Source organism: Mesoplodon bidens (genome assembly GCF_964165515.1).
Source record: "Mesoplodon bidens genome assembly, chromosome: 4".
Lineage (NCBI taxonomy): Eukaryota > Metazoa > Chordata > Mammalia > Artiodactyla > Ziphiidae > Mesoplodon > Mesoplodon bidens.
In genome coordinates this window covers 81,376,533-81,390,129 of record NC_138160.1, presented here as the reverse complement: position 1 = coordinate 81,390,129, position 13,597 = coordinate 81,376,533, and the positions used below count along the sequence as shown (strand labels likewise).

The 13,597-nt window shown below is 32.1% G+C and overlaps 1 protein-coding gene across 3 annotated transcripts in view; it reads left to right on the top strand.

Moving 5' to 3' along the window:
- CHD1 (chromodomain helicase DNA binding protein 1) overlaps positions 1-13,597 on the top strand; it is a 78,698-nt gene that overhangs the window by 31,016 nt on the left and 34,085 nt on the right. For all 3 annotated transcript variants that reach the window (XM_081233746.1, XM_081233748.1, XM_081233747.1), the window contains exons 5-17: positions 338-402; positions 2,344-2,493; positions 2,633-2,907; positions 4,283-4,508; positions 4,690-4,790; positions 5,236-5,414; positions 6,658-6,785; positions 7,471-7,687; positions 8,361-8,450; positions 9,324-9,514; positions 10,233-10,421; positions 11,739-11,901; positions 12,761-12,913. In XM_081233746.1, the coding sequence (XP_081089872.1) occupies positions 338-402; positions 2,344-2,493; positions 2,633-2,907; positions 4,283-4,508; positions 4,690-4,790; positions 5,236-5,414; positions 6,658-6,785; positions 7,471-7,687; positions 8,361-8,450; positions 9,324-9,514; positions 10,233-10,421; positions 11,739-11,901; positions 12,761-12,913 (2,127 nt within the window). The remainder of the gene's footprint in view (positions 1-337; positions 403-2,343; positions 2,494-2,632; positions 2,908-4,282; positions 4,509-4,689; positions 4,791-5,235; positions 5,415-6,657; positions 6,786-7,470; positions 7,688-8,360; positions 8,451-9,323; positions 9,515-10,232; positions 10,422-11,738; positions 11,902-12,760; positions 12,914-13,597) is intronic.

Genomic DNA, 13,597 nt, shown 5'->3' with positions numbered 1-13,597 from the left:
CGTACCAACAATTAGGATTCCTTTTTGAGGCCATACTAGGCAACAGTAATAGTCTCCAGAGACCGTAGATTATAAGATTTTATACAAAATGCTGGCATTGTGATGTTTACCTAATTTCACTGGCTGTTATATATTTGAAATAAAAATGTTATTACTTTATGTGCTAATTAATGGTATAAACATAACATGGAAAAAAAGAGCTTTTATTATTAAAGTGAATGTTAATAAAAAGTAATAAAAGTAGTAAAGTAATAAAAAGTTAATAAAAGTAATAAAAATGTATTATGGTTAAATTCTAATCATTAATAACACTAACTTTACATATTTTTCTCTACAGGATTCTTCTAGCAGTGAAGATTCCGATGACTCATCGAGTGAGGTCAAAAGGAAAAAGCATAAAGAGTATGCCATTTTGTTCAACTGATTACTTTTATATCAAGAAAATCCTAATGATTTTGTATTTCTTCCTTTATGAACAATTGTTGCCAAAAGTGAACTTCTTGGTTCATGGCATTTTATTAGGTTAATTTAAACCATTAATTTTTAACTTTTATCTTTCTGTGACAACCTGAGTTTTTTGTGCCATTTGTTTATCTCCTATAACCCCTCTCCCCTATATATTTTTAAACTTCAAAGATCTTAGTCACAATATCAGAAAATCTTGATAACTTGAGAAACCTATATAGGAGTGTAGGGACCAACAGATGATAGATTTTAGGTGATTCTGATGTTAATAGCTATCCTTACTATTTATCTGCACATGAAATTTACTTCTTCTGTAGAACTCATTTAGAAACTCACTGTAATTTCTTAAAGATCTTGACCCAGGAAGTGTTAAGAGTACCTCAGATCTCAGTTCCAATATTTTAGATGGTCTGAGTTATTTTTCTTCTCGTTTCTCATTGTTCCATTGTCTTGTCTCTTAATTTTCTCTTTGTCTTGGGTATTCTGCACTTTCACTTTGGTGCATCCAGCTTTGGATTTGTTATTTATTTATCCCACTTTATGCACTTTATTTTATGCATCTTTAATGTGAAGATTCATGAGTTTTACTAGTTTCTGAAAATTCAGTCATTGTATCTCTAGGCATTTTCTCTTTCCCATTCTGTAAATCTTCTCTGTTACTACAGTTAATAGATATATACTGTATTTGTCTTACTGGACCATATCTATTGTATATATTTATTGGATCATCCATCCTATCCATGAATCTTACTGTATCATGTTTTTTATCCTTTTATTGCTATGCTACATTCTGGCTGATTTCTTCAGATCTGTCTTCTGTTTTACTAAGTGTATTTTCAACTACTGTGTCTCATCAACTGTTTAACTCTTCCACTGAGTTAGTAATTTCTGAACTTAGCATGGGTGCAAGCAAAGAATATTTTAAAACAAAAGTAATTCGGGATGATGGATAGATTTGGTTGGATATAAAAATCATAATATTTATTATAAAAGTGTAAAACGGAGACTTTTTCATATATCCTGCCTCTTGCTATTGTCTAATGTGCTAACTCTGAAAAAAAATCTCAAGATAAAAAAATTAGCATCTCTATTATGTTTTTTATCATAAACCAAATTTTATCATGTGTGCTTGCTTGTGTAACCCTTAACACAGTCATAATTGATGCAAGCCATGCAGAGCAATGGAGTAGCAACAGCAGCTGTGAGACAGGATGTAGTGTATACGTAAGAACTTAATGTGTATCTTTCATTTGAAGTTTATATTATAGCAGAATATTAACAGTGCATCCAATATTTTTTTCTTTACATGTTAATTGGAATTAAATAGACTAAAAATAGTAATAAAGTTAAGGTAATAACTGAATGTTGGTTAAGATGGAATTTTTTGTTTGTTTATTTTTCCATTTTCTGATACCTTATTTTAAGCTTCTTAATGAACGTGTTGTATTTTAAAAATCATTTTTGAAGGCTATGTTTTTAAAAATCACAATTTCCAGAAAATTAAAATGAAAGGGATTAGAATCTCTTTTTGAAATGGCAAGTATAATAATTATACAAGGTTTTCAAAGTTAAACACTGTGACTCTTCAAATTAACATACTGTGTTTTCATCTATACTAATAACCAAAACATCCACTTAATTTGCCTTTCATTGAGGTATAACTAAATAATAGAAACTATGGAGTTGGAGAAATCTATGAAGAATATTTTCTAGCATTTTTCTTATTCTATAGACATTTGAATATTTTTATAATGGGTGAAAGCAATATTTTTGATATCAGCTGGAATGTAATTTAGCCTGATTATTTTTATATCTTATCAGACATAATTTGCTATATGATAAGTATGAATAAACATCCTTTATATATTTTACACACAGTGAAGATTGGCAGATGTCTGGGTCAGGATCTCCATCTCAGTCTGGTTCAGATTCAGAATCTGAAGAAGAAAGAGATAAAAGTAGTTGTGATGAGACAGAATCTGATTATGAGCCAAAAAACAAAGTTAAAAGTAGAAAACCTCAAAATAGGTAAGTATAGTTATGTTCTTGGTTTGATTCTGAAAATTGTTGGTTATAGAAGGTATTCGTTCTTTTTTCTCACAGTTTCTCAAATCTTGTTTTATGCCAGTATTTCTGTAAAACACCTCTCTCCCCTGGTCTTCCCTAGATCTAAGTCAAAAAATGGAAAAAAGATTATTGGACAAAAAAAGAGACAGATTGATTCATCTGAGGAGGAGGAGGAGGATGAAGAAGACTATGATAATGATAAAAGAAGCTCTCGTCGACAAGCAACTGTCAATGTTAGCTATAAGGAGGACGAAGAAATGAAAACAGATTCTGATGACCTACTTGAAGTCTGTGGAGAGGATGTTCCTCAACCCGAGGAAGAGGAATTTGAAACAATAGAACGGTTTATGGATTGTCGGATTGGGAGAAAAGGAGGTATTTTTTTAAAAAAACATTTATTTTTTGGTTGTTTCAGTAATATTTACTAGAGTAAAGTATTTCTTGAAGATTTTTCAACTTTGAAAGCCAAGAGGATAGATTTTTTTCTTTTTACTTATTTGCTATAAAATGTACTTTGCTTAGCCTGAATATTTTATTCCCAGGAAGTATCCATTTGATCTCATCATACGTTGCTGATATTAGGGAATTTTTAACCTGTGCATTTGAGTTTTTCTGTTACCATGCCTAAATAAATAGTTGTTTTTTAAGTATTTTCAGTTTGACATATGGTTTGGTTTAAAACTTCTTTCTTCCATCTCAAATATGTAAGTTATTTTTTAGTTACCTTGACATATTTTTTTCTTCCAGTTTTTTTAAGACATAATTGACAATGCAGCACTGTATAAGTTTCAAGGTGGGCAGTATAATGACTTGACTTACATATATTGTGAAATGATTACCATAATAAGTTAACATCTGTCATCTCAATATAGATAGAATTTTTTTAAAAATTTCCCTTGTAATGAGAACCTTTAGAATCTACTCTCTTAGCAGCTTTCAGATATACCATACAGGAGCGTTTACTATAGTCATTATGTTGTACATTACATACCCAGTACTTATTTATCTTATAACTGGAAGTTTGTACTTTTTGACCACCTTCATCATACTTTCCCTGCCTCTGGTAACTGAATCTGATCTCTCATTCTATGAATTAATTATTCCCTTTCCTCCCTCCCTTTTCCATATATGTGTGATCACACAACATGTCTTTCTTTGACTTATTTCATTTAGCATGATGCCTTCAAGGTCCATCCATGTTGTCACAAATAGCAGATTTCCTCCTTTTTATGGCTGAATAGTATTCCATTGTATATGTACATGTATATGTATACGTATACGTATGTATCATGTTTTTTTTAATCCAGTTATCTGTCAATGGACACTTAACACTCTTTCCAAAGTGTCTTAGCTATTCTAAGTAATGCTACAGTGAACAGGGGGGTGCAGATATCTTTTCCACATAGTGATTTTGGGCATGTAGTTTTTAAAGATGATTTTTAGTTATTTTAATTTCCAATTATTAATGTTTCAATCATCAGTTATCATATATTGCTGTATGATCTCATGTGAGCTGCTGTCTTTTTGACCTTTTTTTTCTAATTTTAAAACCGAGGGGATTAAATTAGATAATCTTTCTGTTCTAGAATTCAGTTTCTTTTATAAATGTGAAATATAATTTCCTGTAAATTCTTACACCCTGTTACTTAAAAGAGCATATATTTTTCTATTTATATTCTTGAATTTTTGAGTTGAAATGCTTCTATAACAGAATTATATGGAATGTATTGTGCTTTTTTTTTTTTTCCAGCTACTGGTGCTACTACAACCATCTATGCAGTTGAAGCAGATGGTGACCCAAATGCAGGATTTGAAAAAAACAAGGAACCAGGAGAGATCCAGTATTTAATTAAATGGAAAGGATGGTCACATATCCACAATACTTGGGAGACAGAAGAAACCCTTAAGCAGCAGAATGTTAGAGGAATGAAAAAATTAGATAATTATAAGAAAAAAGATCAGGAAACAAAAAGATGGTATGTTTTATATTAGAGTTAAAAATTAATGATGCTTAACTTTATTTTTCAGTTTCTTCATTATTCAAACTGATTCACATGATGAGTGGCAAAATGGGAGATTTTGTGCTACAGATGGTGTTTGGGGGATGGGTTATTGGGGGAGATTTTTAAGTCTCTTCTTGGATTAATAATCTTTCAGGTTGAAAAATGCTTCTCCAGAAGATGTGGAATATTATAATTGCCAGCAAGAACTTACAGATGATCTCCATAAGCAGTATCAAATAGTGGAGCGAATAATTGGTTAGTAATAAATGATTCTAATTAAACATTTATCTTTCCATGCTTGAAGTCATCTGAAAAAAATCTTAAATTTACTGCTTACACATCAAATACAGTAGCTTGCTCTTACTGTAATAATAGGGGCTTCCCTGGTGGCACAGTGGTTGAGAGTCTGCCTGCCGATGCAGGGGACACGGGTTCGTGCCCCGGTCCTGGAAGATCCCACATGCCACGGAGCGGCTGGGCCTGTGAGCTATGGCCGCTGAACCGGTGTATCCGGAGCCTGTGCTCCGCAACAGGAGGGGCCACAACAGTGAGAGGCCCGTGTGCCGCAAAAAAAAATAATAATAATAATAATAGAGTATCGTAAATCAGATGGCTTATTTTTACTTGTATAGTTTTTAACCAAGAATTATTCCTTGGATAAAATTCAGTGTAAAAAGTAAATACCTGATTTATCTCACAGCTCATTCCAATCAAAAGTCAGCTGCTGGCTATCCTGATTATTATTGCAAATGGCAGGGCCTTCCATACTCAGAGTGCAGCTGGGAAGATGGAGCGCTCATTTCCAAAAAGTTTCAAGCGTGCATAGATGAGTATTTCAGCAGGAATCAATCAAAAACCACTCCTTTTAAAGACTGCAAAGTGAGTATTGTTTGCCATTTTAAATTATTGAAAATATATTTATGTATCATAAATATTACAAGCCTACATAGAGAGTTGGATCCTGATTTCACATAGGCTAAAGGAGAGAACTGCTTGGATGGTAGGTCTTACAGGAAATGATGTTCCTGTAATTGCTATGCTATCTTACATGTGGCACTGTCTTTTAGCCTTGGTGAGTAAATCTGTGTCAGAAAGATAATAAATTGGTGGTGGTAGTTGTGGGGAGTGGGTTAGGGATATCAAAAAGGGAAAATTACTTGGAAACTAGATGTATATGCTTGATTTAAAAGGTAGTGAAGGGCTTCCCTAGTGGCGCAGTGGTTAAGAATCCGCCTGCCAATGCAGGGGACACAGGTTCGAGCCCTGGACCAGGAAGATCCCACATGCCGCGGAGCAGCTAAGCCCGTGCACCACAACTACTGAGCCTGTGCTCTAGAGCCTGCAAGCCACAACTACTGAGCCCACCTGCCACAACTACTGAAGCCTGTGTGCCTAGAGCCCGCGCTCCACAACAAGAGAAGCCACTGCAATGAGAAGTCTGTGCACCGCAACGAAGAGTAGCCCCCGCTCGCCACAAGTAGAGAAAGCCCACACACAGCAATGAAGACCCAGTGCAGCCATAAATAAATAAATAAATAAATTTGTTTATTTATTTATTTTTTTAAAGTAGTTAATATTTTCCGTGATGGTAGGAAAAGAAGGATGTCCCCATAAGAAAGTATCCAGGACTACCTTGCCTAATATAATATCTTTGTACTTAAAATTAATATTAGTAATAGTTTTGGGTCTGTACTACTAGAATTTGTTTTCTTATTACAAGATGGAATTAAATTCATAATGGTAATTTAGAAATCAGAAATCAAATGGGAAGTTAAACCAGTTTTATGGTTTATTTCTAGGTCAGGGCTGGAGCAATGGTTAAATGAATGAGTTTAACATAGCTTTTGCTTGTGAAACATGTGAGACCCAAGTATTTCAGTAAGAACTTATCTATCATTTTATTCACAAAAGAGAGCAAAATATTTTACTGTACATTGTTACAGTAATAGAAAACAGTCTACTTTGACTGAATCCTCAGATATATTTTGAGTCATGAAATTTCTGGGCTTGATGATTTGAAATGAAATTTTAAAATTTATGGTAAAAGATAGAAGATCTTCATCTTTTTATATGATTTCTTATGTTTAAGAATTCTTCATATTAACATTTATTTCTACTAAAGGTTTTAAAACAAAGGCCAAGATTTGTAGCCCTAAAGAAGCAGCCATCCTATATTGGAGGACATGAGGGATTAGAATTAAGAGATTATCAACTGAATGGTTTAAATTGGCTTGCTCACTCTTGGTGCAAGTAAGTATATTTTGAATTGTCTATTTTAGAGGGTAAAAATTTTACAAATACAGGGTTTGGAAAAGATTTCTACCAACGTAAAGAATAAGACCCTTTGGTGTTTATATTCAGGTCTTTGAATTTCCAATTATGTAAACAGTACTTATTACATATTAAGAAGAAAGAACCTTTTGATCATTGCAGTATTTAAATAAGTTTTTATTGAAATTGAAATCAGAATGTATACATTCTGTTTCACAGTAGTCCTGGACTATTTCTCTTCCAGTTATTTCAATATCCATTTAGGCCTCTATTTTTCTTTCCTCTCTCCTATGTCCCCTACTCTGTTCTTGGCAATATAGGTGACTGAGGTGCAATTTTTTTTTTTAAACTTTACCATAGCTATAGTTTTATCTGGGCTCTACCACTTGTAGATGGGTTGTGTTCTTGTCTACGTATCTGATTATAGGTAATGCTGTTAATGTTTTAGCTGCTTCTGGTCTAAAATGATAAACTCTTCTCTTACACTATTATAATGGCCTTGACATTTATTATTTATAGTTAATAAAAGTGGCATATTATACATAATACAAAATCAGATTCATCTTATTTAACTTCATATAAACTTGTACGTGGATTATGTAAAAAGGTTTCTTGTAAATTTGAATCTTTATTGCATACATGATTTTTGTTTTTAACTTTGTAGAGGAAATAGTTGCATACTCGCTGATGAAATGGGCCTTGGAAAAACAATACAGACGATCTCATTTCTGAACTATTTGTTTCATGAACACCAATTATATGGACCTTTTCTATTAGTAGTACCACTCTCCACTCTCACTTCCTGGCAAAGGGAGATTCAAACATGGGCTTCTCAAATGAATGCTGTGGTTTATTTAGGTGACATCAACAGCAGAAACATGGTAAGTTGTTTCGCCACAAATTTAGAAATTTAGACAAGCTTGTCTTTGAGGACACATCTTGATTTGTCTTTATAAAGACATTTATAGCATTAAACTTGCCACACAGTAAGATTCAATACGTGTTTCATTGGCTTAATAAAAATTAATTTTTGGCTTAGTGTTACTTTATATATATTTTTTTCCTGCCTTATTGAAAGTTTCAAATATACATGAAAGCCTACAGAAGAGTGTAATAAATTTCTAGGTGCATAGGTCCAACTTTACAATTTTAACTCTTGCCAGTTTGGTTTCATCTGTACCTCTACATGGTACTTTCCCCCCAGTTATTCTGAAGCAAACCCCAGACATAATATTTCATCCTCAAAAAAAAAAAATCACTTGTGTTTCGTCAAATGAGAACTTCCTTCAGTAAAAAGTGTATATTAAAAATGTGTTTTTTTATAGAAGGTTTTCATATGCTGGAGTATTTATATTTTATTTATGATAAGTAAGATCAATGTAGCTTGTTGGACTATATAAAGAATAGTTAAAATTATTTTATTACCAAAACATATAGACATAGTTTTTTGTGTATTTTTGTGTATTTTGAATGGATTTTATTTTAGATATTCAAGTAACAGTATACTTTTTTTTTACTGTTTGTCTTAAAATTGTCTTTGAAATTTCTTGATAGATAAGAACTCATGAATGGATGCATCCTCAGACCAAACGGTTAAAATTTAATATACTGTTAACAACTTATGAAATCTTATTGAAGGATAAGGTGTGTATTATCTGTGTTTCTCTGTTTGGTGTACATCAGTTTTTCCTTTACCATATGTTGTGGATAGGATGAGAAGATAACTTAAATCAAGGGTCAGCAAATTAAAGCCTGTGAGTCAAATCTGGCTTATCTGTTTATTTTTTTTATGATCCTTGAAGTAAGAATGATTTTTACATTTTTAAAGTGTTGTAAAAACAAGCCAAAGAATATGAAACTAGTTTGGTGTAGTGTCTGTTGATTTGTGAAGTCTTTAAAGAGGAGGATGATACTTAACAGGATTATGCTACCACTGGGTAAAATGCTTTATACCTATTGTCTTATTTAATTCTTCATAAATATTTTATAATATACTGCTGTCCCTATTGTGAAGAAAAGTCAAGTCTCAAGGAAGTTAATGAACTTGCCTAAGGTCATGCAACTATTAAGTAGCAGAATCAGGTTTGTCTCTGAGACCCACGTTTATATATTGGAGATATACAATTCATAAAAATTATACAGTAAATTATAACTACACTTGGAGTAAGACACTGTTCCAAGTTTATTTTCTCCAAATTAACATTAATAGAGGTTTCTACTGGGCTTAGGCTTAAAAATCTTCTGTAAAATGTTTAAATGATACTATAGTTTTTAGTTTTAATATGTAAGCTGGTAAAAAAAAACTTTCATTTTATTATATTATACTTTGTTTTTCTAATGGCTCAATTAGTCATGGAAGGAACTTTATTTTGCATGTTGAGTTTACTTGAAGATTCCAGTAAATCTTAGAATAATACATAATTTTTATCTGAATATTAGACATAGGTTTGTTTTTAAATTTGCCCCATTTTAATGTTTCTCTCGAAATATTAACTATGTTTTTCTGTTTATTTTAAGGCATTCCTTGGAGGTCTAAATTGGGCATTTATAGGTGTAGATGAAGCACATCGATTAAAGAATGATGATTCTCTTCTGTATAAAACTTTAATAGATTTTAAGTCCAATCACCGTCTTCTTATCACTGGAACTCCTCTGCAAAACTCCCTCAAAGAGCTCTGGTCTTTGCTACATTTCATTATGCCAGAAAAGTAAGATAAATTGAGATACACAATGTTAGTGTTAGTTTTGTATGCTAAGCTTAGCAGGAAAATAATTAGTGTAGGTAATAAGGTCAGAAGGAGGTTTTATTGTCCCAAACAATAAACCAGGGATTATTAAGAAGAAAAGAAATGGAAATGGGATGGAATATTTCATGTTTGAAATAATACTTTAATTTTTCAATTTTGTAAATAAGCTTGAGCCACGTATAATAAATTACAACAGTTGATTTTGCCTGGGTTCAAAATATACCTTGCTTAAAAAATGGAAATAGTATCATTCTTAGTACCTAACAGTAGCAGTAACAACAGTAACAAGGTGCTCTTAGAAAATTCCATTTTCTAAATGAGGAAAACCAGACTAAATAAGGATAAACAACTCATCCAAGTGCACATACATATTTTCTTTGAATAGATTCAGAACTTTCTTTGAGAAATATTTTATTGATAATTACTCCCGTATTTGTAAATATTTCATCTTTATTTAACTCAAGGAAAGTCAAAAGTTATTTATAAAACAACTCCTTATGTTTTACCTCTATATAGATATACAATAGATTTCTTGGAAGGATAGTTATTAGAAGTGATTAATTTTAGCTAATTTTTTTTTTCTAAAAATCTGTACTTTGTTTACATCTGACTATCCTGAAAAATCTCAAATGCAATTTGACTTCTTTTAGTGATTCTTCCATTTGCTTAATTTTTTAAGGTTTTCTTCCTGGGAAGATTTTGAAGAAGAACATGGCAAAGGCAGAGAATATGGTTATGCAAGCCTCCACAAGGAGCTTGAGCCATTTCTGTTACGCAGGGTTAAGAAAGATGTGGAAAAATCTCTTCCTGCCAAGGTTGAGCAGATTTTAAGAATGGAAATGAGTGCTTTACAGAAACAATATTACAAGTAAGCTGTAAACAGAGCACATGTTCTGAACATTTAATTGTACATAACCCCTGTCCTTGTCTCATCCAGGTGCCCCCCAGCCCCATTTGGGTCTTAGAGCAGTAACAATTCTTGAATTTTAGAATGGGTTTATTCCATGGCATATTGATTGAGGCAGAGAGATTTAATGGCATGTCCAAGATCACGGGTGACATAAGACTAAATAATTCATCTTATAACACATCATTAATTGTTTTTCTCTATTTCATACTGTTACATTATGGAGGGTTTCTTTTTAAGTGTTAGGATTGCCATGATACCAAGGCATTATTATGTAATTATGATGACTATATAATTGACAGATAGAAGAAGCCAGAAAAACAAACTTAGAACAAAATTTCAGGCCTCCCCTGCTTTTTGAAGAATGTTAATAATCATATTTTGTATAAATTACGTATGTTGGATCTATATAGTAACACTTCAAAGAATCAAAAAGAAATATCTGTCCTAATATCTGTTTAAACATTTAATTGCATAAAATGCACTGCTACATGCATTTGAATTCTCAGAAACATATTTTATGACAAATCTGTGTCATCCACTTAAAAAAATATATTTATTATATAAATTTTACATTTTTATTATGGAAAATTTCAGACATATGCCAAATAGGGTAATATATTAAACTCCATCACTCAGCTTGGTTTTCAGCTCATAGCCAGTCTTATTTTATCTCTAGCCACCCCCACTTCCCCTATTTTCTGTCATTTTGAGGCAAATCAGATGTAATTGTTTCAAGTCCCTTCGAAGACTAACTTTGTAAAAAGGAAGAAAATAAAAGATGTTAGTCAAGTTAGATCATGGTGAGAGGAAATGTTATATATAATTTGCAGTAATAAAATAACCACTTACAATTTTTCTCTAAGTTGCATGTGTATTGTGTAACTAATTTAGAGAAGGCAATGGGGCTAAACCAGATATCCTCATGAGGTATTAGGTGCCCAGTGTAGTGAAATTTGTGGGAAGGTTAAGATAGATAATACAGTTTACCATTTTAAAAATAAATTTTGGGGGTAAGGGATTAATACACTATATTCATTGTGTCATGTTAAGCCTTTACTTTGTATAGTTAATGGTTCGGATAACAAGTTATGTGTTCTCATGAGTCTTATGAATGAGGTTCATAAGTCTCGTGAACAAAGTTTGGTCCATTGTATATGCAGTTGAACTTCTTAATGGTGCAGTTTTGCTTTGGTACTTAATTGATTTTTTATGGTTTTAGAATTCATCCTGATAATTGTTCTGCTACATCATTTTCATAATCATTTTTCTAAACAGATGGATATTAACTAGGAATTACAAAGCCCTCAGCAAAGGTTCCAAGGGCAGTACCTCAGGCTTTTTGAATATTATGATGGAGCTAAAGAAATGTTGTAACCATTGCTACCTCATTAAACCACCAGATAATAATGAATTCTATAATAAACAGGAGGCCTTACAAGTAAGAATTTTAAAATTTTATAACTTTATGGTAAAGCAGAATTCTAGGAAGGTTTATTTCAGTTTTAACTGAAAATGGCACAATGCTTTAATATATTGGCTAGAAGTTCTCTTTGGTTACTGGTATATTTAAATAACGGTGCTGCTTATTTTTTAGTCTTTATAAAAAGATTTTAAAATCATAATTTATCCATTTAATCATTTTGATCATTTTTCTAAAAACAGATCTCTCTAACCATGGGTTGTCACACTTTATCCAGCAAAAACCCCTTAGTGTATTTTTCATTGTGGAAAAAATTCACTAATAGTGATTGTGCTGAATTCGTGACATGGCAAATGGTAGTCTTAAGAAGGGCATCTGGACTTTAGATCTTACCTTTCCTATCACTTCTGGAAGACAAATGAAGAGTGTGAAGAAGGCACAACTGTCATCCAGCCATAGTAGTGCTTTGAAGTGCTATCAGTGACTTACATATATAAATTAGAATACATTTTCTCACTCTTTCAAGACCTTTGATTACTTAGTTGTTGCTTCTTTCAGTGTATTGTTTTTCAGCTAAGATTTTTGGAGAAATGGTGTAATAACTGGCAAATAGAGTGAAACAGTGCTTTTGGTTTTTTGTCTCCAGAAAATACAGCAAAAACCTAGGTGCTAAACGGCAAGGAAAATTTAGCTTAAGTCATAGAGCAAATTGATAAAGCTTCTAGAAAATTTCAAAAGCTGAAATAAACTATTTCCAACATTACGAAAATTTTAAATCTCAAAATAATTAAAGAAACAGGTGTTGTGGGGCATTTGTTTAATTTGATATAGTTCTTTTAACGTGTCATAACAGTTGTAATTTATTGTTTCTTTATAGCACTTAATCCGTAGTAGCGGAAAATTAATTCTTCTTGACAAACTGTTAATTCGCCTAAGAGAGCGAGGCAATAGAGTTCTTATTTTTTCTCAAATGGTGCGGATGTTAGATATACTTGCAGAATATTTGAAGTATCGTCAATTCCCCTTTCAAGTAAGCATTTCATTTTGTCTTTTTGGTTGATTTAAATTTCATCTAATTCCTGGGCGTGTTCTACAAAATTACCTTTGAAATTCTTTTGTAAATGAAGAATAGATTTTATATAAATCATACTCTTTTTAAGAAAATAGATCTGTTAAAAAAATTTTTGTCATTCTTTTTTTTTTTCTTCTTGACCTTATAGCAAAGCAGTCTTTTAAGTTTGTATTCCTCTCCTGTGTTCAGATCCTAAGGGGCAGCCTTATGTATTAGGCTTTAGTCTTAGGAAGGACAAGAGAGAGCAGTTCTTGTGAATGTTGCCAGGACTGTTGCAGATTCTGAAGATTATGAGCTCATAGTTATTCTAATGCATAGTTTGCTGAATAAAACTTACATGACTTTAGAAAATATACCAAAGACCAAAATGGGCTTATATTCCATCTATTCAATATTTATTTTGAAATTCATTCAATATAATTACAGCTAATATGAATGAGTGTTTAATATTAGAGTCAGTCTTAGCACTTTACATCTAATTTATTTAATCCTTAGAGCAATTTTATGAACAGTACCTGGAACATCGCAGACACTCAGCATATACAGCTAATAAATGATGTATATTTAGTACAGGCAGTAAAATAGAAGTAGAATCATAATGATGAACCTCAATACACATAATCCCTACTCTGTTGGAGCTTA